Raw genomic sequence first — 20,061 nt, forward strand, 5'->3', positions numbered from 1 at the left:
GAATCTCTTTGGCGTGCGCCTTTAGTTCATCCACATCCCAGTTGACCCAGACGAATTTTCCCTTGAGAAATTCGGCTTCGGGAGACGCAAGCCAAACGTGGAAGTGAGCTGGGAGCTCGACTGGTATACGAATCAGCCATCGCAACATGTCAAAGCGATCAAACGGATGGATCCATGGACACAGGCGGATCCGAAAATAAAAAGGACAGTCGGGCTTACCTTCATCTTGACCTCCGAAACCGGAAACTTGATTGATTTCCGTTACAACCACGCCAGGCTGGACGTTGAAGACGTGGAGGCTCGAGTTCTCTGCCTGGAGGTAGTCGAACATTTTAGCGATTGCCTGTTTGAGGGCTGCATAGGCCCAGAATCCAGGTAATGGATTGATATGCGCAATGCCGGAGCTGATGTTCAGGATCTTGGCGTTGGTCGCCAGCAAAGGTGCCATTGCCTTGACGACATTGAACGAACCGATCAGGTTACCCTCGATGCTTTCACGCAATTCCTTCTCGTCGTAAGCAGTAAGAGGAGTCGGCGGTTTCAAGCTACCGGCGTTGCTGACCAAAATATCAACTTTTGTCCCTCCTGCCGACTTGACAGCGTTGGCAAAGGCGGCTTCCAAAGCCAGACCTTGGGTGATATCAACACTCGCAGTGACCACGGCAGTGGTGCCTTTGGGATTGGCTTTGCTGATTTCGTCTGCAGCCAGCTTCAATTTTTCCACGCGGCGTCCGAAGATGGCAATGGCTTTGGCACCAGCCTGCGCGAAGGCAATGGCCGTGGCTTTGCCAATGCCGGTGCCTCCTCCAGTAATGAAGACAACCTTTCCAGAAGCACTGAGCTCTGGCCGAGAAGGCGAGATTGATGGATAAGGCTTGCTGTGCCAAGTCCTTGTGAAGGATTGAAACATTTCATTTCCCTCATACGGTCCGTCGTAGGTAGACATCTTTTTTTCTAGCCGATACACGTCAGATCGATCAGTCGTCGAGTATTTGCAGCAATCGACAATTTGAGGGATGGTAATAGGCAATATAGAATGATCGAGGGGTTGGAAATTCTGTTTTGTCGTCCTAATAGAGAGAATATAAGTTGCTCGTTTTGGCAACATATGGGGTTCATTATATACCTAATGCTGAAATACCCTTCTCGGATATACTTCTGCAACGATACCAAGCTATGACAAATCCATTCCATTATTCTCTGGTTTGTAGGTCTGATCATGTTAACTTATGGAGGTTCCGCGGACGACGAAAGCTTACTAAAGCCTCTCTTGTGAGACATTTACTTGCAATGGCTTATCAAGAACGTGAGGAAAATGCTGCACATATCATTCACTATAGATGTAAGCAGAAAGATCCTTCCGCGGCCTTTTGCTTATTAAATCACGGCATTGTGCACGTTCTCGGCGCAAATGTACGGATGAAGTTTATGCCATAATTATGAAGATGGACTGATAATTTCTGATATCATCTCAAGTACCTTCCTTATTTCATTAATCTAAATTTCTGCAAATTGTCCTTGCGTACTTAATTTAGAAATTCTAATTCCTTCAAATCGATGCTTTTGCATTTGTAAAACACGAAGAATAAGCAACATTGCCGGCCACGGTTGCTGTTTTAACCCATCCTCATTGTGTGCTGATGCAACTCGGTGCAAGTATCCCGAAATGAGCGTAAGTTTTCAGCATCGGTTTCTTCTGCTATTTTATCCACTGTTCGTAGACCAGCTTCAACGAGTTGGCCATCCAAGGTCCGTTTGTCGTGTTTCGGGTTATGCATGGTATTAGCTGTCAAAATCACCATAGCCGACATTTACGGACACCCCATTGCCCTGTTATAGAGTGCCATTAGTCAGTTTCTTGGAAAAGCAGAGTACAAAGAGAATAGACAAGATCCATGACTATCTTGCGGGCTTTCATTGAAGGTTTGATACTCACCACCAGTTCTGGCGATTTTTTGTCCCTATTTCCTCAGACAAGACCAGCAAATATCTTGCTTCGTTCACCAGTGCCTCCCACTTTGGTGGTAGAAGTAGCCCAACGCCCAATCTACTATATCTGCGTATGCTTCCGACCCATTCATCGTCCCAAGCGTGGGCTTGATTGATAAGAGTTGCGCAAGCCAGACTCGTCGAATGCAAGGCTCCAAGAAAGCGTAACACATGATATGATATCATTTTTAAGCCCGCAGAAGTTTTGAATACAGATGGAATAGACGCTTTCCATCGCTCAAGTGCGTCAGCTACACTCTTTAAAGCATGGGAACGCTCTGCTGGACTGCGTTTCCGTGCGCGTGTCGAGAAAATATAATCATATACACCACCTTCAATAGCAGCTAATTGAATGCGAGCCGTAAAGTAGTTCATTTTGAGAGATCCATCCATTGTGGAAATAACACCCCCACCGCTGCCGATGATGCTGATCTTACCCCTATCTTCGTGGTAGTCCATTATTGTTGGTAAGGGTAAGTCAAGGTTGATATCGTCATCATTTTGGATCGACGGCTGTTTTGAGCGCATGCTAAGGTCTTTGACGAGGATATATGCCAGCCAGAACACATATGCGCGCTGTCTTTCATGATTTGTATCCAAGTCCGCCGAGTAAATACGATCATGCAAGCCAATTGCATGGGCCAGACGCATCGTTGTGGCGAGTAGGATGAGCGCAGGCTGAAGATCTTGCGAGTTTTGGAGCAGTGTTACCATACCTACTAAAACCTGAACATTGAGGAGCTGAATATCGCCCAACACCACCATTGGTAGAACAGATTCTACCCTATTAAGATACGTAGCTGAAGACGGGCCTTCGTGATCAGCCCCAGTGTTGTGCCTTTGTGCGAGGGCAAGCACAACATTTATGGCAGCCCATGCTACGGGGTCTTGTTGTACGGTCTTAACACAATACCAATCATGGACTAACTGCAGCAGAGTCTCAGCATGAAAGAGTGGTAATACTGAGTTAAACCCGTCGAGGTAGATTTGCACAATTGGCAGGACCTGCTGTAGAGGGGGAAGAGTCATCGACTTTGAAGCACTGTTCTCGCATTCCCTGACAGAGCTCATCGACGGTATAGTCTCTGGGACATACTCTCGCTGGTTGGGATTCCGAGCTTGTTTTCCCCTTTCAGCGGCTTGTAAACGCTCAGTTACCTGTTTTACAAGATCTTCTAGCCTTTTCAAACGGTTTTGTGTGTTGTCAATCCCATTGTCGGAGCTTGAGTAGTTTCGTCGATTTCTGGGTACAGACTTGCGGCTGGGCGCCGAGTAGGTACATTCAACTTCATATGCGGTACAATGTGAGCAGTGAGGCTTCTGCCCATCGCACCTCATCTTGCGTCGATAGCAGAAGTCGCATGACTGCGTCTGTCTTAGCTGACGGTTCTTCGCGACGAGTAGGGTTCCTAGCCTATATATACCTTTCGAGTAGTCTTCGAGCCTTCCATCATCATTCTAAAAGATATTGACCAAGCCTGATAATGGCGCATACAATGACTTCACTTGCGCTATTTTCGAGATTGTCTTCACTTCACCGCGCACGAGTCGTCGACGAAGTTGAGTTCGTTTTACAACCTCCGCGGAGGCATATCGTAACTAGAAATAAATGCTGACAAACGCGCAATTTGTAAGAACGACTAGCCGATCGGATGAACAGAAAAGCATATGGCGCCAGTAATCATCAGCGCTAGTCCTCAATGCCTCCGCGGAGGCATTTAAGGCTTATTCACCCACTATGTTAGGCTGCTTCACAGCGCCTTGGCGTAAAGCTTGACCAATATTATGGCTAGCCTTACTTGGACTTGGTGGATTCCAAAAGCTCCTCAGACAAGGCTGAGGCTGCCACCAAGCTTATGCGCGCATCGGATGATAGACAAACCCATTGAGATGTCGTTTTGTAAGCAAACGTACCATTTATTCTTTGGTATATGTTTCCCTGTTCGTGCACGTACAATTATGATGAGATCACATGCTGTACCTTCATTTTCACGAGATCAGCGTTCGTTGACCATTTGCCAATATAGTCAATACCAAGATCAACTATTCCACCGCTCTGTCCCAAAAACTAGAAGGCAAGCTGGCCCCGACGACTCCGGAGCATAAGTTTGAACTTGGCGAAAGCGACTTTCCCAACAGGGAAGACGCCTCAAACGAGATCGTTCTTGTACCTGCTTAGGCGGTAGAAAAAGGACAGATACGCAGTTCCCTTTGTTTGGTCATCTGCGATGCTATCTAAATCAACTACCTTCCTATGGCCTCGACTACATTGATGGCAGTCGATGTACGGGGGTTCATCGAGGCTATTGACCAGTCAGTCAACATATTAGCTCTAGGGGGAAGCTTCTTGGCGTAGCTAACGTGACCAGTACATAGAACGAACGTCCCATCCTCATGCGAATCTTGAGTCAATTGTTTGCGCCCTTGCCATCACGCAGCCGTAATTCCATATTATCTCTAATGAGTGCTCCACAGACATACACATTCACAAGCTTCTCCTCTTCATCAAACAGGACTCCTTAAGGGACGTGCTCGTGCCATTCAGCCTAAGCGTAGAATTGACGAAGCAAATATTTCAGCATCAAGTGATGGAACTTGAGAGAGAAGTTGAAATGCTAATAACTGTTTTTCAGAATCGACTCAACTACTTATCTTATATGAGAGCGCTTAATGTTCTTGGTCATAATACAGTAAAATACTGCCTAGCCAAAGATTGCCGCTCGATCCCCTTCTGTCCAATTGAGCTTCAATGTCCAGGTCTTAGCTTTCCATAAGCCATCGCTTTCGTCTTTCAACATCTCGATATCATACATGCCTCCCGTTGTGAAGCTCAGGTGTTCAGGCTTGAAAGCATCTTCTGGACGATAATGGTACGCAATTGCGTTAGCTGTCAAACGTGCTTCTTTGGCTTCCTCAGGATTCGAATTTGGAAAAGAGACGCGTATATTTGTGACCGAATGCAGCGTGGACAACGGCAAGATTGTATTCACCATGTGCTCTTCGATAGCCTTCGAACCCTGGACAGTCCTGCCGCCGACGATCTTGAAGGTCGTCTCGGGAGAGTTGAACATGCATGTTTGAAACAAAGCGACGTCCCCAGAATCGATCGCTAGGATGCTGCGATGCAGCGCATCAATGACTGCGTCGCGGGGACTGAGACCCGTAATGCTGATGGGATATTGTGATGCCATATTCTGATCCTCGAAACCAACTTAGGTTGAAAAGTGTCTCGTAACTTTCTTCTCCAGCTTGAATATAATATTGACAGACCCTGAGACCTTGGCGAAGCGGCATCTTTGTATTATTATACAGTAAATTCTACATAGCTTCAATATCGTAAACTCTCGGTGCTCAAATGCTAAGTCCGCGTCCCAGGGCTAGTTCACGAATGTTGGGTCCAATCGACGATGCCAGGGCGTCGTTTGGTCGTTTAACGACCTCTCCTTAGCTTAACGCCGGCCTATCTCCATTTCGCCTATATTGGAAACTGCCAATTTGGGACGACTCCACGTGAGATTCTACTCTTATTCGACATGATCAAAGCATTTCGGCATCAAAGTCTTGCTGCGACCAAATTGTAGACATGCTGTATGATGACGACTGCTTTTTTCGGTCTCTCGATGTCAATTTCATGGTCCAGAAAGCCAGCAGCGCCAGATCGCCGGTGGTTCTCAAATCTTCTTTTCTCTTCCAACATCCTCAAAAGAGGCTTTATCTGATGTTCTTGATTCTTTCTTTTACTCCAAATCGCTTCAAGCCCGGCGATTGATACAGAACTGTGACTGTTTGGAGCCTGGCTATGCTGGAACCACTCCTTGTGCTTGACCACATGGCGTTTCGATCAAAAAAATAAAAAATAAAAGAGTCAGGTACTCATAGATCCAGAACTGATGACGCGAGGGTGTGTAAAGTAGAATCAGCAGTTTGTCAATAAGCATAATAGCGTGCTCAAGCAATTGAGCACGGTCGAGGTTAGCGACGGGGCCAGGACCTTGGCGTTATCAGCAAACGAACGCCTTATTAGGCAAGCAGAGACGATTGCCGTCGACGCGTTGGCATCGTTGAAGGGGTTAGGATAATCATTTTGGATATCTTATGCCGCTGAGAGCCGCAAGCACCAGCGTTTGACTTTCCCAGCGCGAGTGCCGGCTTAACAGAGATCGTGTCCGAGATCGCAAGTCGCATCCCCGCTGTGGGGCACAGCTGCAGCCTCGATGGCCGTCGCTAGCCGCTGTGTCCACCAGCAAACAGCTTACCCTTGCGACAACGGGCGTCTGTGCCAGTTAAGAGCTTCATTAAATAGCATTGCGTGTTCCAATCGAGGTGGCGTAGAAATGTGGTAAGAGTGATTTAAAAGCTTTTGCTTCTCCGCTTCCAGGTTGCAAATGGGCCCCTTGCGACGTCTTCCCGTCCTCTCCAACTGCTCGCATTCGCCGTTCCTTGTCCCCAATTCGAGATCACCGTCATCGTTCGTCGCAAAAGATTTCGTTAGAATGGCTACCCAGGCTGCTTTTAAAGTCCCGAAGGTGTCGAATGAGCCAAATGTATGAGTCTTTAATCATTCTTGCCTTGTGCTCAGGCTGACTATGGAAATGTTATAGAAACACTATGCAAAAGGCTCAGAAGACAGGCAAAAGCTTGCGGATGCTGTTGCAGCCTTGAAAAGCAAAGCGCCTTTAGAAGTACCCCTCGTAGTTGGTGGGAAAGAGGTTCGTTCGTCTGGGTTCATGTTGCTTCGAGCTCCCAATTGACTAGACGGGTCGCGCAGATCAGAGGCTCCTCCATCCTTACACAGCAAGACCCTTCGTCCCATGCCACAACCATAGCGTCGTACTCCAATGCGACTGCTGCCGAAGTCAACGCCGCGATAGAGTCTGCATTGAAGGCAAAGGAATCATGGGAGCTTCTGCCGTTCAGTGACCGCGCCGCGGTGTTCCTCAAGGCTGCGGACTTGATAAGCACGAAATATCGCTATGATATCATGGCAGCGACCATGGTTGGTCAAGGCAAGAACGCATGGCAGGCTGAGATCGACGCGGCAGCTGAGCTGTGTGACTTCTTCCGATTCAATGTGCAATATGCGGAGGAACTGTATTCCCAGCAGCCAGCCCACAATTCTCCGGGTGTGTGGAACAGAGTAGAATACAGACCTTTGGAAGGCTTCGTGTACGCCATCACGCCGTTCAACTTCACCGCTATCGCAGGCAATCTGCCCGGTGCACCCGCACTGATGGGCAATGTTGTCATTTGGAAGCCTTCTCCCTCCGCAATCGCCTCAAACTGGCTTGTCTACAACATTCTGGTTGAGGCGGGTTTGCCGAAGGACGTGATTCAATTTGTGCCTGGTGATGCGGAAGAGGTCACAAAAGCTGTGTTGGCGCACAAACAATTCGCAGCACTACACTACACCGGTTCGACAGCGGTTTTCCGAAAGTTGTACGGACAAATTGCCCTCGGAGTTGCAGATGGCAAGTACCTTGGGTACCCACGTATTGTGGGCGAGACTGGAGGCAAGAACTTCCATCTTATCCATTCATCCGCCGACGTCACAAATGCGGTGGTGCAGACCGTACGCGGCGCATTCGAGTATCAAGGTCAGAAATGCTCTGCGACCTCAAGAACATACGTGCCCAAATCACTGTGGCCTCAATTCAAGGAAAAACTGGTAACTGCGACAAAAGCCCTAAAGGTTGGCCCGCCAGACCAGTTCGACAACTTCATTGGACCTGTCATCCACAAAGCGTCATTCGACAAGCTAAGCAAGGTCATTGACGATGCCAAGAACGACGGCAACCTTGAGCTTCTTGTTGGCGGTTCTTACGACGGATCGAAAGGCTTCTATATTCACCCTACCATCTACGAAAGCAAGACCCCGGACCACGAGCTCTTCTCGAGAGAGCTTTTCGGGCCCATCATGGTTGTCTACGTATACGATGACACCGCGGATCCTGCAAAAGCATTCCAGGACATCTGCAAGAAGATTGACTCCACCACGGAATACGCTCTAACTGGTGCTGTGTTTGCACAAGACAGGGCTGCATTGCGATATGCTGAGGATGCGTTGAGGAATAGCGCTGGCAACTTCTACTTGAATTGCAAGAGTACAGGTGCTGTGGTTGGGCAACAGCCGTTCGGAGGAGCAAGGGCGAGCGGAACGAATGAGTGAGTGATCTATTCACTGCCCTTTTCAAGACTTGGCGTGTTCTAACTTATCCTTCAGCAAAGCTGGCAGTGCGAACTTGTTGGCGCGATTTGTGAGCATGCGCAGCATAAAGGAAGAGTTCAATGCAACAACTAAAGTGGAGTATCTCAGCAACGAGGTATGAGGCTGGAAACGCATATGGTTGAATAGTAGAATGCCACGGAAAGCAAGCAGGCCAAGCTAGTGGCTGCTCGATATTAGCCTTCACGAGTAGGACGGAATCATGCTTGTGCACACCGGCCAATATGAAAGCGCAGAAGTAGACGCCGGGCGCATAGCCGATGACAAATGTACCATCAAATGCAATTCACACAAGTCTTTGTTTTCACCTGGAATTTTTGGGATTTGCTGTGACGTGTTTCGGCATATAGTGCTACGTGTGATGCAACTCGGCAGAAGCTGGAACCGGAAGGGCTTCAAGCGTAAAACCAGCAGCGATGTTTGACCATGCGGTGGTGATTGCTGGGTCAGATACACTAACTTAAAGCAGAAAGGAGGGCACCGGATACACGTGACGTCCTAGTTCTAACTGCGCCGCGGGGCAGCAGAGGCATGCTACGGTCGTCGCAAAACATGAAATGCAACATGAACGTCGGCCTTCTGGTCGTCTGACGAGCACATGGGCATCGATTTGGACACACTCTGGACGAATTTAGCCGCAAGCCGGGCACATTGGGGAGCCAGAAAGGAGTGGCAAACAGCTCGCGTGCTCTGTTGCTTGCTTCTGAGGTGTTGACGGACGCTGGGAGAGGACGACCAAGGCGGACGAATCACGATGCGGCGAAACGCACATGGTCCAGCCTATCGACCACGTCCGTGAGCGGCCCAATCACAGCTCCAGACGCTGTCGCGTGCTCTTGAACCACAACTGCAACACGCGAGCACTCTTTGGCCGCACCAAACGGCGTGCGCATTCGCTCCCAAATGGCGCCCTCTTCACTGCCCTCTCGCCCTGCCGCACATCTCTCCTCTCGATATGACACTCCTGTAACCTTTCATACAATTGTGCGCTCTCTTTCCCTTTGGCCAGGCTGAACCAGCCTAGACTTTGTCTGCTAGCAACACAGCCATGTCCTGTGCAGAATCAAACATGTCCCCCCACACTTTGCCTACTCCGCAGCCGTCGACTGAAATCTTGCCGGGCAAACGAGGCAGTCTGAATGACGGCAGTTTCACGCTCCCACCAGCTGCCATGGCTGGACATGCCAGCGACAGTGCGTCCTTCACTACCCCATCGCCTGTCAATTCCGACTCGTCTTACCGGCCGCTGTCCCCTCCTTCAAACGTCACTCCAAAGACTGGTACTTCACGTCGGAAGGGCAGCAACCCCGCGCAACAGAACCATGGTGTGGCGAATCAGGCCGCATACACGCTTCCTCCGCCGCCTACGAGAACGCGGAAGATAATTCAGATGAAACCGCAGTCACGGGACACGCAGGAGCAAGCAATCGCTCCTGCCGGAAATCCGGCGGCGCCTGTAGCAACTTCCACGGCTTCGCAGCCCACCGCGTCGAAGACGGCACCGGCGGCGGCGGGGACGAAGCGAAAACAAGGAGGCGGCGGAGCGACCGCTGCGAGTCGCAAGATCGCGCGAAAAACAGCCCACAGTCTGATCGAACGGAGACGACGGTCGAAGATGAACGAAGAGTTCGGTGTGTTGAAAGACATGATACCTGCATGTGCGGGACAAGAAATGCACAAGCTCGCCAGTGAGATGCAGTCTGTTCGCTGAACTCCAGAGCATCTGCTAACAAAGAACAGTTCTCCAGGCTAGCATCGAGTATATGCGCTATCTGGAACAGTGCCTGGCAGATCTCAAATCGGCACACTCTCAGTGTCGCGCCTCACCGCATGAAACAAATCGACCGAAACTTCCGCCATTCTCACATGTGGAGCGCCGTAGCGAGACCATGCCAACTGGAGCGAATCATGCCGCTGACTCGGACGAGGAGATGTCAGAAGCAACGTCGCCGCAATTCCCGCGCCCTCAGTCAGCGGCGGCGAGCAGCGTCAGGTCACACCAGCCTTCCATCTCGCCTGCAATACTCCCCAGTGCTCAGACATCTCCTGAGATCATCAGCAAACCTTCCAAGTACGGCTATGTCTACCACTCTGGCCGCTCATCTGCTTTACCATCTCCTGCCTTTGAAGGCCAGGTGCAGACCTCTGGGCAGGCCTATAGCAATTTTGCCCCCCTGACGAGCCCTGCATTAGGCCCTCAAGGCGAGAATGCGAAACCGATGGAAAAGGACGATCATGAAGCCACAGCGGCACTGTTGATGCTCAACACCGACAGAAGGAGCTGGAGCGGCCCGTCTGAGAATCGACGTAGCGGCCGGAGCATGAGCGTCAAGGACCTTATACATGGATGACCTTCTTAACCGTCTGCTCTCCTGTGGTGTTGTTTCGAGTGCTTTCTGATCATTTGGGCACGGAGAAGGAATCTGTTGATACCCCGATTGGGCATGATTAGACAAAACAAACCTGTATGAAAATCGATGTCGCATCTTTCTTCTGTTGAGTTCGTAAGGAATTTGACTCCTCCAAACTGGAATCTATGATCATTCCTGAATGTGGTGCTGTGAATGATCCGCGTGAAAGTTCTCCAAAAACACGTGCAGCATCCGATGTCGGCATTTTAATCCATACTGTTTACGGATCGGCTTCATGCATGCGACCTCTCGTACAGAATGGGGAAGCTGATGGCGCGCAGGCAGTATATCTGTATTTTGTGGGTTATCGGCCGGGGCGATACATAATTGCGTCCCGTTATATCCGTGGAATATCGGCTCAAAATTATGAATGATGGTAAATCTTTCATACAACGAGGCTGATTGTATGTTTATCTGCTTAAATACGAAGATTCACTTCAAAGCACATCATCAGCATTAGTCAGATGAACATGGCGATTCAGGAAAAACCTTTCCACGTAGCCATTATCGGGTCCGGCATAGGAGGGCTTGCGCTGGCTATTGGGTTGCTGCGCCAGAATGTGCCCTACACTATCTATGAGAGCGCTCCGCAATACAGTGTCGTCGGTGCTGGCGTCGGTTTGGGTCCAAATGCTCTCCGCGCCATGGACATGCTGGAGCCAAAGTTCAAGGCCCTGTATGACGAGATCTCGACGGGCAATGTGACGCCGGGCAAGGATCATGTCATCTTCGACACGCTCCTTGCAAAGCCTGGATTTGGGCTTGACGAGGGCTGGGGAGATCACATCGGTGCCCCGATCTACGACCGGACGAGTGCTCATCGGAAGGATTTGCTTGATATCATGACCTCTCTGATTCCAATTGAGACGGTCAAGTTCAACAAGAAGGCGACAAGCGTTAAGCAGATCGGTGGCAAGGTCCAGGTCACATTCGAAGACGGCGAGGTAGTCGTCTCAGACGCGGTTGTTGGAGCAGACGGTGGAAATCGAGGCGTCACGCGACCCGCCGTTCTGGGCGAGAGGTATCCAGATGAGGTCCTGCCGACGTATTCGGGAAAATACGTGTATCGATCTATTGTGCCCACCGAGCAAGCTGAGGCTATTCTGGGCAAGGGTATGGCTGGCGACTCCAAGATCTTCCTGGGCCCGGTCCGGCACTTTCTGTCATATCCAATCTCGCACGGTAAAGAGGCAAACGTGATTGCTTTTGTTTTTGAAAATAAGGAGTGGAACGAGAAGCAGTGGACGAAGGAGGTCTCAAGAGAAGAGATGATTGCTGATTTCAAGGGCTACGTCGATGATCGGCTTATTAAACTGCTCGATGTGAGTGCTCCCGATCACAATCTCATCGACGCCTAACGCTTTCTTAGTGGGCGAAGCCGATCCAATGGTCACTGCACCACCATCTAAAGACATCGACCTATTTCAACGGCAACATCTGTATCATCGGCGATGCTGCCCACTCAAGCCTGCCTCACCAGGCAGCCAACGCTGGTCAAGCCCTTGAGGACAGCCTGATTCTTTCGCACGTGCTTGGCCTGGTACAATCGCCAGAAGATCTATCCAAGGCTTTTCAAGTTTTCGACTCTATACGACGGCCTAGGGCCCAAAAAGTTGTTGAAACAAGCGCAGAGTGCGGTATCGTGTATGTGCTTGGTGATCCTGAAGCCGGCGCTGATCGGCAGAAAGTGGTGGGCAATCTCAACCAGCGATGGCTGTGGATCTGGGAGCACGATCTGAGTGCGGATTTGAGAAAAGCGGGCGAAGAGTTTGCCAAATTGATAGCATCGTCGAAGCAATGATATGGCTACGCTAACCCATTCGCACGCTGTGGCGCTTGTGTATATCTAATTTGAGGATTCTGAGCTCAACTACTTGTTTGCCAAAAGTTCCTCCGCGGTTCCGATCAGAATGTTTCGGATCATTGCGTCATCGAACAGTTCTTTCAATCCGTTGTCCATCGTCTCTCTCAACTCAGTGCACAGATCGCCATTGAGATACGGAAAGTCCGTGCCATACATTAGCCTATCTGGACGTACAATCCTCAACATACCCACAATCTGATCTGGGAACGGGAAACCTGCGAGGTCGAACCAGAACCTCTCGTTAAACACCCTCTTGATTTCCTCGCTAGACAAAGAATGCTCCTTTTTCAAGATCTTCGTCGAAAAGCCAGCGATTCGCTCCAGTAGCGAACCTAACGCGGAACCACAGTGGGGAATCACCCACCGAATGTTGGTGTAGCGTGCGACGGTGCCAGACAGAATCAGGTTTGTGATACAACGCACAGTGTCGAAAACATACTCAAGCACACCGCCGGGCAAGCTCAACGGAGCTACAATTCGAGGTGTCGAGCCGTCTAGTGGAGTATGATGACAATTCGTAGGGTGGATGAACACAATCGCACTTAAGCTGTTCAGCCGCTCGAACACGGCGTCCATGCTTGGGTCCCCTGGATATTTGCCATGGATGTTCGTGACAAGAGCAAAGCCAGCAGCCCCAAGCTCGTCTAATGAGTAGTCAATTTCAGCAAGCGACTCCTGCACTGCTGGAAGCGGCAGCGAAGCAAAGAATGCAAATCGAGTTGGATTCCGCCTAACAACACTGGACATGTACTCGTTTGCGTCGCGAGTCACCTGGGCTCCAAGGGTATCGTTACCGTGCACAAGGTGTGTTCCTGGTGCCGATATGCTAATCACGGTCTTGCGGATGTTATTTCGATCCATAAATGCTAGATGAGAATCTATGCTCCAAGGCTGTCTCTGCCGTTAGTTGCAGTCCAATTACGAGGTAGAGATCAATACTGGATCCCTGGTTCCCCCATTCGGCTTTGCGTTTTGGTGTTCTTGACATGCCGCACGCCAGTTCGGTGGCATAACGTGGGCATGCATGTCAATTCGTTCGTGCGGTTCCATTGTCGCGGCAAGGCTGTTGGCAAGGCTGTTGGCAAGGCTGAGAAGTGCCTAACACCGAATGCCGATGAAATTGAAGTAATAAAGGACGTGAACACTGCAGCGCATATGCAACACAAGAGGTTACGCTTCTAGAACTCAGACCTTCGCCATCTTGTATGTTCCGATATCGTCACCAACGGTCGACAAGAATCGTCATCGGATACATGTTGCCGATGTCGATCACAGTTGACTCTGCTCGCTGGCCCGTTCCTTTTTTTCGTGTTCGCTCCATGCTTAATACATAAATCGATATGTAAACAGTATCTTTGCTTCTGCTCTATTCAGAGGCTAATTAAAGCTTCGTCCTTCGTTGCTCAAGTGAGGCTTGAGCCCACGCCATATTAGAAGATGATGAAATACTCTTCATTGACCCGTTATTTCTACTTAGGCTGACATATTGCAGACCCATGATTAAGCTACTCTAAACAGACGAAATAGTATACTACAAGGGAGGCGAAAGGCATGAATCCACAATCCATTTCACAATGTGAACAAAGCAACGACTGCACGTGACGGGCGAAGACATTTAGAGTGATGCCTGAGGCAGAAGCGAGTTCGCCTATTCTGTCGGACCAAAACACAGCCACAGCCCTACAGTGGCGAACATGCTTTAGCCTGTGACACCCCGCAGGTTGACGTTGCTGCCTTCTCCAACCTTCACCTTCACGCACTGGTGAACATCAAAGGATGGCGCCCCTTTCTGCGGGCTCATTTCACGTCTTGGTGGCCAAGAACCTCAAGGTCCTTCGGTAAGTCTCGTTTCCTCGATGCAGTATATTCATTCGGCGATCTAATTGATCCCTAGGCTCGCCATCAAACATACGTCCAAGCTTATTCAAAACCAAGTGTATGCATCTGTACGACCTGCGTCCGAATTGCAACCTGCGTTCGCCCGTCTTGCACCGCGTCAGCCCATTCACCCAGCGGCTTTCCTTAAGCAGAGTAAACGATGGTTTTCCAATCAGGCGTTTAAGACAATTGCTCGCGAGTTCAGTTCGGGAGCGAAGAACATCAAATATAACCGTGCCTCATTCCCCAAGTCACGTACCGGCAATGCTGTCAACTCTTCCACCGGCCGGGCCCCCTTCGCGCACACACTCCGTCCTAATTTAACCGGTGGCACTCTTGGCCGTACCGCAGGCGGGTACGCCGCTGGAGGTGGACGTATCGGCGGTGCAAGATACTTCTCGCATGGACCTGCAGCACCAGCACAGGTCGTTCAAAATGTCAATCAAGCAATCCGTGCATTCATGATTGGCGGCAAGAAGGCACAATTTTCCGGCGTCAATCCATATACCGGCGAAAAGCGATATCGTGAAGTCACTGAGCTTCAAAGCGAGGCGTCGAAGAAAATATCCGCCATTCCAAAGGCCACGCCTGGATCATACATCGATTTTGCCGTTAATCCAACGATCACTGCCCTCACACCGTTTGGCACCGTCTCCGGTTTTCAGGAGACTGAACATCCAAAAATGGACCATCTGAACACTGAGGGCCTTCTTGACGTCTTGTCTATTGACTTTTCGCGTGCTTTGAAGGACCTTGCCATGATTCTCAGTGACCTGAAGAAGCTGTCGACTCTGGGTGACCTGCCGATCACATATCAAAATTCCTGCCTTCGGGTGCATTTCCCTGGCTGCGACGCAGACACTGTTGAACGACTGGCGCTCGAACTAGGTCTACAGCGTGGCATCATCAAGCAGGATCCCGATTTCGATGCATACAATGGAACCGAAATCGCTCTTTTGTTTCCATATGCTCCTAGTAAGAGCCCATCCGAGTGCTCTTTTTTTGAGAAACCGGTGATGCATCGTAAAGTCGACAAGCTCTGGTGGGATGACCCCGCCGTCATACAAGAAACCCCCCCGTCTCCGGTTCTCGGCAACTTACCTACGCCCGATTTTTCAGCTATGTCTGATGTTGGCCTTGAGCTTGAGGGTATTCCGGACGACATTCTCAGTGGCAATCCTTGGGTATCGTCTCCTAGCGGCTACGAGACCATTCGAAGCAGTGAACTTGACTCTCCAAGGCTGCATGGGAAGGAGAGATCGGGCGCGTCGACACCGTTGGAATATCAAGGTATCGAGGGAATTTATCATTTTATGCAGCAATTAGATGCCGCCGAGCGAAGGGGTTTATCAGCGTGACTTGCTTTGGCCTCGTGAGATTGCTGATTTTAACATTTAGCGTGGATTACTTGATCTCATCGATGTAGCAACAGATCATGACTATCAATCACTCAGTTGTGATCAAATCTCCTATGTATTATTAAGGAAAGTCGTCATTCTCTCTGCAAATTATATCGTTACAACAAGGTTTCGTTTCCAAAGACACGTCTTCGCTCGTTTTAGTGACACTGTGTGAAGTCCCTGGATGCTGAGGCCACCCCACACAAGGTCAGCATACTACCCGTTTCGTGCTTGTGTCCGTTCCCGACGCCGGACCCCATTTCACCACACGGTTTCGCTGGGCACCGCCTTTTCGCATCTCATCGCATAGCTCGCATGCGCGCATTCAGAGAGCTTTCGTTCGCTCCTTATCCGCCTCAAAAATGCCTCAGCCATTGAATAGCAAGGATGGCGCATCCTTCCGGCAGCTCGTCAAGCTCTACGAGGCCAAACAGCACAAGAAGGCCATCAAGACAGCCGATGGCATTTTGAAGAAAAATCCCAACCATGGAGACACCATGGCTATGAAAGCTCTGACTCTGAATGCAATGGGTCAAACGGACGAAGGTGTGTGTTTTACTTGTCCTGGACGGCACCTTAAATTGAGTGGGCTGACGACCACTCCTAATTGACAGCCTTTGCGTTAGCCAAGCAGGCTCTGCAGGCAGACATGAAGTCGCACATTTGCTGGCACGTGTATGGTTTGCTGTACCGTTCGACCAAGCAGCTCGACGAGGCGATCAAGGCGTATAAATTTGCACTCAAGCTAGAGCCGGAGTCGCAGCAGATCCAGCGAGATCTCGCCTTCCTGCAAATTCAAATGCGTGACTACGCTGGCTATATCGAGAGTCGAAAGGCGATCTTGCAGCAACGGTCTGGTCTACGGCAGAACTGGACGGCGCTGGCGGTCGCGCATCATCTGGCCGGTAATCTGGCAACGGCTGAGAAGCTTCTGAAAACGTATGAAGATACACTTAAACAACCTCCTCCTAGGACGGACTATGAGCATTCTGAGGCGGCGCTGTACCGAAATACCATCATCGCTGAGATGGGTGAGACACAGCGGGCGCTGGAGCACCTTGAATCGATAGCGAAAAACAATTTGGATCGCACAGCGGTCATGGAGATGAGGGCGCAATATCAGCTGCAGCTAGGAATGAAAAAGGAGGCGGAGGCATCTTATAGGGCTTTGCTGTGCAGAAATAACGAGTACAGGACGTATTATGAGAAGTTGGAAGAAGCTATGGGATTGGATCGCAAGACGGATTCAAAGAAGGTGGCTGAACTGTACGAGAAATTTGCAGAGCAGAACGAGAGGGTGGATGCGCCTCTAAGGATACCGCTTGACTTTTTGGAAGGTGAAAGCCCTCATTGCGAATAGAGTGATGGATGTGCTGACGTGGATTAGGGGAGGAATTCAAAGTTGCCGCAGATAGGTATCTGAAGCGGATGCTTGCGAAGGGCGTTCCATCGACATTCGCCAACATCAAGGCCCTCTACACGTCAGCAGACAAACTTGCAACCATACAGGACCTTGTCGAGGGATATACCGCAAATCTAACGCTTGCAAATGGGGATGCAACTCTAGCAAACGGTGACAAATCAACGCGCTTCGAGCAAGCTTGCTACTACTTCCTTGCTCATCACTACGACTACTTCCGCTCTCGAGATTTGAAAAAGGCGATGGACTACGTCGAGAAGGCGATTTCATTGGACCCGAAGTCTGTCTTTTATACCATGACCAAAGCAAGGATCATCAAGCATACCGGGGATCTAGTGAAAGCTGCTGAGGTCATGAATCAAGCACGAGAGCTTGATGAAAAGGATCGATATATCAACACGAAGTGTGCCAAGTACCAATTACGAAGGGATGACAATGAGGCTGCTATTGCGACCATGAGCAAGTTCACACGCAATGAAACAGTAGGGGGTGCACTTGGCGACCTACTTGATATGCAGTGTATGTGGTATATTACCGAAGATGGCGAGTCATACTTGCGACAAGGCAAGCTGAGTCTGGCATTGAAACGCTTCAAAGCCATCTATGATATCTTCGACGTCTGGCAGGAAGATCAGTTTGATTTCCACCAATTCTCAATACGGAAGGGTCAAATACGTGCCTACGTAGAGATGATGCGTTGGGAAGACAAGTTGAGAGAACACCCTTTCTATACAAGGGCTGCTCTACAGGCGATCAAAATCTACGTTATGCTACATGACAATCCGGATCTGGCGAATACAGGTCTGGCAAATGGCGTGAATCTAGAAGGCCTTGACCCCAAAGAAAAGCAGAAGGCGCTCAAGAAGGCGAAAAAGGAGGCAGAGAAGAAAGCCCAAGAGGAGGCGGAGAAGCGCGAAGCAGCCAACAAGGGCAAGAAACCAGGCACGGGCGCTGACGGAGAGCCCAAGAAGGAGGATCCTGACCCACAAGGTCTGAAACTTTTAGAGACGAAGGCACCTCTGGACGAGGCGGTCAAGTATTTACAGCCGTTACTAGAACTGAGCCCGAAAAATATTGACGGGCAAAATGCTGGATTTGAAGTGTATCTGCGCCGGAAAAGGTATCTGCTCGCGCTGCGGTGCCTGATTGCGGCGCACGCATTGGATGCGGAGCAGGCTACCCTACATGAGCAGTTGGTGCGCTTCAGACAAGCTCGTACGTTCCCTCCAAAGCATCTGGATCTTAATGAGCTTGTTGTGACTGACGCTGAACTTCTAGTCGACGCAGACTCCGAGTCGAAGAGTGCAAAGGCTGATCAGGTGCTCAAGGCTAACCTAAGTATTGTGCCCGAAACGAAAGACTTGAAGTCGTTCAACAACGCGTACATGGCGAAACACAAGGACTGCGCGCGGAAAACGCGAGCCGGGCTCAGAGTGCGACAATTGCTCGACCCTTCCTCCAAAGCGCAGAATGAAAAGGATCTTATCGCCCTGGTGGAGAAAGCGGACATGAAGGAGGCAATTGAAGGGTTGGAGACGCTGAAGCAGTGGAACAGCGATGCGAAGGTCAAGGAGGACTACATCAGCAAGGCGAAGGCGAAGTGGCCACAAGCCAGCACCTTCAAATGAGGTGAAGCCCTGTAAACTATCGGCATTACACGTCCACCTTGACGGGGGACGTGTTTGTTATGTATATGGGGGAGACACAAGAACCACCAAAAAAAAAGGGGAGACGCTTTTTGCGTGATGTAGATTTCCAAAAAGAAAATGCATAGCGAGATCTAGATGAAGTCAATCCAGCATATCGTATTGGAAAAGCGTGGATTTTTGGGACTTGGAGCTTTGAACTGTGCGCTCACTATCCTCAATCCCTCTCCAAACGTGATTCAATAACTTAGCCATGGCTATTTGAAGATTTGACGTCGACTCCGTCCGAATCAGAGCAAACGTCCGTGTATGAAACAATCTTTTTGACCGCATCAGGCAACCACTTAGTGACATTTGGCAGGAAGCAAAGCACAGGGCGACGACAAAGGCAGTAGACGAACGCAAGCCGTCATTCCCGGGCTTTAGCAGACGGAAGCGGCAGAAGGAAGAAGAAGAAGAAGAAAGAGGAAGGGGGGTGGGCACGTCGTTTCAGGATTCGATAAGAGAATGCAAGTAGAGGGGCGGACGACGAGACTGCCACAGAGTCGTCCAACCGGGCTCGCGTTTCCACGCTCCTGAAGTCAAAGGCACCGCTCGTGTTGGGCACTGCTATTCCCACCGATCAGGTATTCCAGACCATCGGGGGGTTCCCATGTTCAGGGAAGGAAAATCAACGAGCTGCAAAGCCATCAAAGCTTTATCTGCATCACCAACCAAAGGTGCCCCGTGTGCTGAAGCTCTCAATCTGCTTGCGTCACTCGTCCCACGACGTACCGTCATAGGTTGAAAACGCTATCCGATAAAAAGGTTGGAGCTGGGCGGTAATCTTCGACGTATCTGCGCAGGGTGATGCAAGTCAAAAACGTGCGGTCCCCCGCTTTTCTCTTTGTGTTCGTCAAAGATGCTGGAACCCTGAAGCTGCAAAGGTTTCCGTGGCAGTAGAGACGGGGGGAAAGGTCCAAAGCCGTCATTAGTTCGAGCATAGCGTCCGCGGAAAGACACTTCGGAGAGGACGTTGTTTGCTCCAGCAGGTGGAGCTACCTGCTTAATGGCGCGCAGCTAGCTGGAAGCCTGCGAACGAGGGCGAGAGGCTACAGATCACACGGTTCACCACCAAACTTAATGCTATCTTGCTAACGTGGGCAAGCGTGCATGGCATATGCAAAAGAGTCGTCGAAGACCAGAGCCGAAGCCAAAACAAACACACAAAGGAACGACGTAGATCTAGGC

At 50.1% G+C, this 20,061-nt stretch overlaps 7 protein-coding genes across 7 annotated transcripts; 5 read left to right on the forward strand and 2 right to left on the reverse strand.

Annotated features, from left to right (window-relative positions):
- Positions 1 to 1,459: 1,459 nt before the first annotated feature.
- PV09_02508 (uncharacterized protein) lies at positions 1,460 to 3,571 on the reverse strand. Its single transcript, XM_016355561.1, has 3 exons — positions 3,414 to 3,571; positions 1,937 to 3,354; positions 1,460 to 1,830 (listed from the first exon to the last, which is right to left on the reverse strand). The coding sequence occupies exons 1-3, from the start codon at positions 3,480 to 3,482 to the stop codon at positions 1,812 to 1,814; spliced, it is 1,506 nt and encodes a 501-aa protein (XP_016216697.1). The 5' UTR covers positions 3,483 to 3,571; the 3' UTR covers positions 1,460 to 1,811.
- Positions 3,572 to 4,691: 1,120 nt separating this feature from the next.
- On the reverse strand, positions 4,692 to 6,050 carry PV09_02509 (uncharacterized protein; the record flags this gene model as incomplete). Its single annotated transcript, XM_016355562.1, has 1 exon — positions 4,692 to 6,050. Exon 1 carries the CDS (start codon positions 5,178 to 5,180, stop codon positions 4,692 to 4,694), a length of 489 nt encoding a protein of 162 aa, XP_016216698.1. The 5' UTR covers positions 5,181 to 6,050.
- Positions 6,051 to 6,289: 239 nt separating this feature from the next.
- On the forward strand, positions 6,290 to 8,526 carry PV09_02510 (delta-1-pyrroline-5-carboxylate dehydrogenase, mitochondrial). Its single transcript, XM_016355563.1, has 4 exons — positions 6,290 to 6,533; positions 6,591 to 6,698; positions 6,758 to 8,151; positions 8,210 to 8,526. The coding sequence occupies exons 1-4, from the start codon at positions 6,375 to 6,377 to the stop codon at positions 8,313 to 8,315; spliced, it is 1,767 nt and encodes a 588-aa protein (XP_016216699.1). The 5' UTR covers positions 6,290 to 6,374; the 3' UTR covers positions 8,316 to 8,526.
- A 549-nt stretch (positions 8,527 to 9,075) lies between these two features.
- PV09_02511 (uncharacterized protein) lies at positions 9,076 to 10,711 on the forward strand. The gene is made up of 2 exons (XM_016355564.1): positions 9,076 to 9,900; positions 9,953 to 10,711. Exons 1-2 carry the CDS (start codon positions 9,261 to 9,263, stop codon positions 10,561 to 10,563), a joined length of 1,251 nt encoding a protein of 416 aa, XP_016216700.1. The 5' UTR covers positions 9,076 to 9,260; the 3' UTR covers positions 10,564 to 10,711.
- A 169-nt stretch (positions 10,712 to 10,880) lies between these two features.
- Positions 10,881 to 12,489, forward strand: PV09_02512 (uncharacterized protein). Its single transcript, XM_016355565.1, has 2 exons — positions 10,881 to 11,945; positions 11,993 to 12,489. Exons 1-2 carry the CDS (start codon positions 11,088 to 11,090, stop codon positions 12,422 to 12,424), a joined length of 1,290 nt encoding a protein of 429 aa, XP_016216701.1. The 5' UTR covers positions 10,881 to 11,087; the 3' UTR covers positions 12,425 to 12,489.
- A 1,708-nt stretch (positions 12,490 to 14,197) lies between these two features.
- PV09_02513 (uncharacterized protein) lies at positions 14,198 to 15,890 on the forward strand. The gene is made up of 2 exons (XM_016355566.1): positions 14,198 to 14,325; positions 14,382 to 15,890. The coding sequence occupies exons 1-2, from the start codon at positions 14,264 to 14,266 to the stop codon at positions 15,721 to 15,723; spliced, it is 1,404 nt and encodes a 467-aa protein (XP_016216702.1). The 5' UTR covers positions 14,198 to 14,263; the 3' UTR covers positions 15,724 to 15,890.
- Positions 15,891 to 16,022: 132 nt separating this feature from the next.
- On the forward strand, positions 16,023 to 19,049 carry PV09_02514 (uncharacterized protein). Its single transcript, XM_016355567.1, has 4 exons — positions 16,023 to 16,311; positions 16,380 to 17,102; positions 17,153 to 18,400; positions 18,464 to 19,049. The coding sequence occupies exons 1-4, from the start codon at positions 16,128 to 16,130 to the stop codon at positions 18,811 to 18,813; spliced, it is 2,505 nt and encodes an 834-aa protein (XP_016216703.1). The 5' UTR covers positions 16,023 to 16,127; the 3' UTR covers positions 18,814 to 19,049.
- The last annotated feature ends 1,012 nt before the right edge of the window (positions 19,050 to 20,061 follow it).

The sequence above is a fragment of the Verruconis gallopava genome (assembly GCF_000836295.1).
Source record: "Verruconis gallopava strain CBS 43764 unplaced genomic scaffold supercont1.6, whole genome shotgun sequence".
In the NCBI taxonomy this organism is placed as follows: Eukaryota; Fungi; Ascomycota; class Dothideomycetes; order Venturiales; family Sympoventuriaceae; genus Verruconis; species Verruconis gallopava.

Coding starts and splice junctions, on each gene's coding strand:
- PV09_02508 (XM_016355561.1), bottom strand. CDS start 3,482: ATGCGCCATTATCAGGCTTGGTCAATATCTTTTAGAATGATGATGGAA. Junction 3,355..3,413: donor GCTCGAAGACTACTCGAAAG/GTATATATAGGC, acceptor AGACAGACGCAG/TCATGCGACTTCTGCTATCG.
- PV09_02510 (XM_016355563.1), top strand. CDS start 6,375: ATGGGCCCCTTGCGACGTCTTCCCGTCCTCTCCAACTGCTCGCATTCG. Junction 6,699..6,757: donor TCGTAGTTGGTGGGAAAGAG/GTTCGTTCGTCT, acceptor CGGGTCGCGCAG/ATCAGAGGCTCCTCCATCCT. Junction 8,152..8,209: donor AGGGCGAGCGGAACGAATGA/GTGAGTGATCTA, acceptor CTTATCCTTCAG/CAAAGCTGGCAGTGCGAACT.
- PV09_02511 (XM_016355564.1), top strand. CDS start 9,261: ATGTCCTGTGCAGAATCAAACATGTCCCCCCACACTTTGCCTACTCCG. Junction 9,901..9,952: donor AGAAATGCACAAGCTCGCCA/GTGAGATGCAGT, acceptor AACAAAGAACAG/TTCTCCAGGCTAGCATCGAG.
- PV09_02512 (XM_016355565.1), top strand. CDS start 11,088: ATGAACATGGCGATTCAGGAAAAACCTTTCCACGTAGCCATTATCGGG. Junction 11,946..11,992: donor GGCTTATTAAACTGCTCGAT/GTGAGTGCTCCC, acceptor ACGCTTTCTTAG/TGGGCGAAGCCGATCCAATG.
- PV09_02513 (XM_016355566.1), top strand. CDS start 14,264: ATGGCGCCCCTTTCTGCGGGCTCATTTCACGTCTTGGTGGCCAAGAAC. Junction 14,326..14,381: donor AAGAACCTCAAGGTCCTTCG/GTAAGTCTCGTT, acceptor ATTGATCCCTAG/GCTCGCCATCAAACATACGT.
- PV09_02514 (XM_016355567.1), top strand. CDS start 16,128: ATGCCTCAGCCATTGAATAGCAAGGATGGCGCATCCTTCCGGCAGCTC. Junction 16,312..16,379: donor AATGGGTCAAACGGACGAAG/GTGTGTGTTTTA, acceptor CCTAATTGACAG/CCTTTGCGTTAGCCAAGCAG. Junction 17,103..17,152: donor ACCGCTTGACTTTTTGGAAG/GTGAAAGCCCTC, acceptor GACGTGGATTAG/GGGAGGAATTCAAAGTTGCC.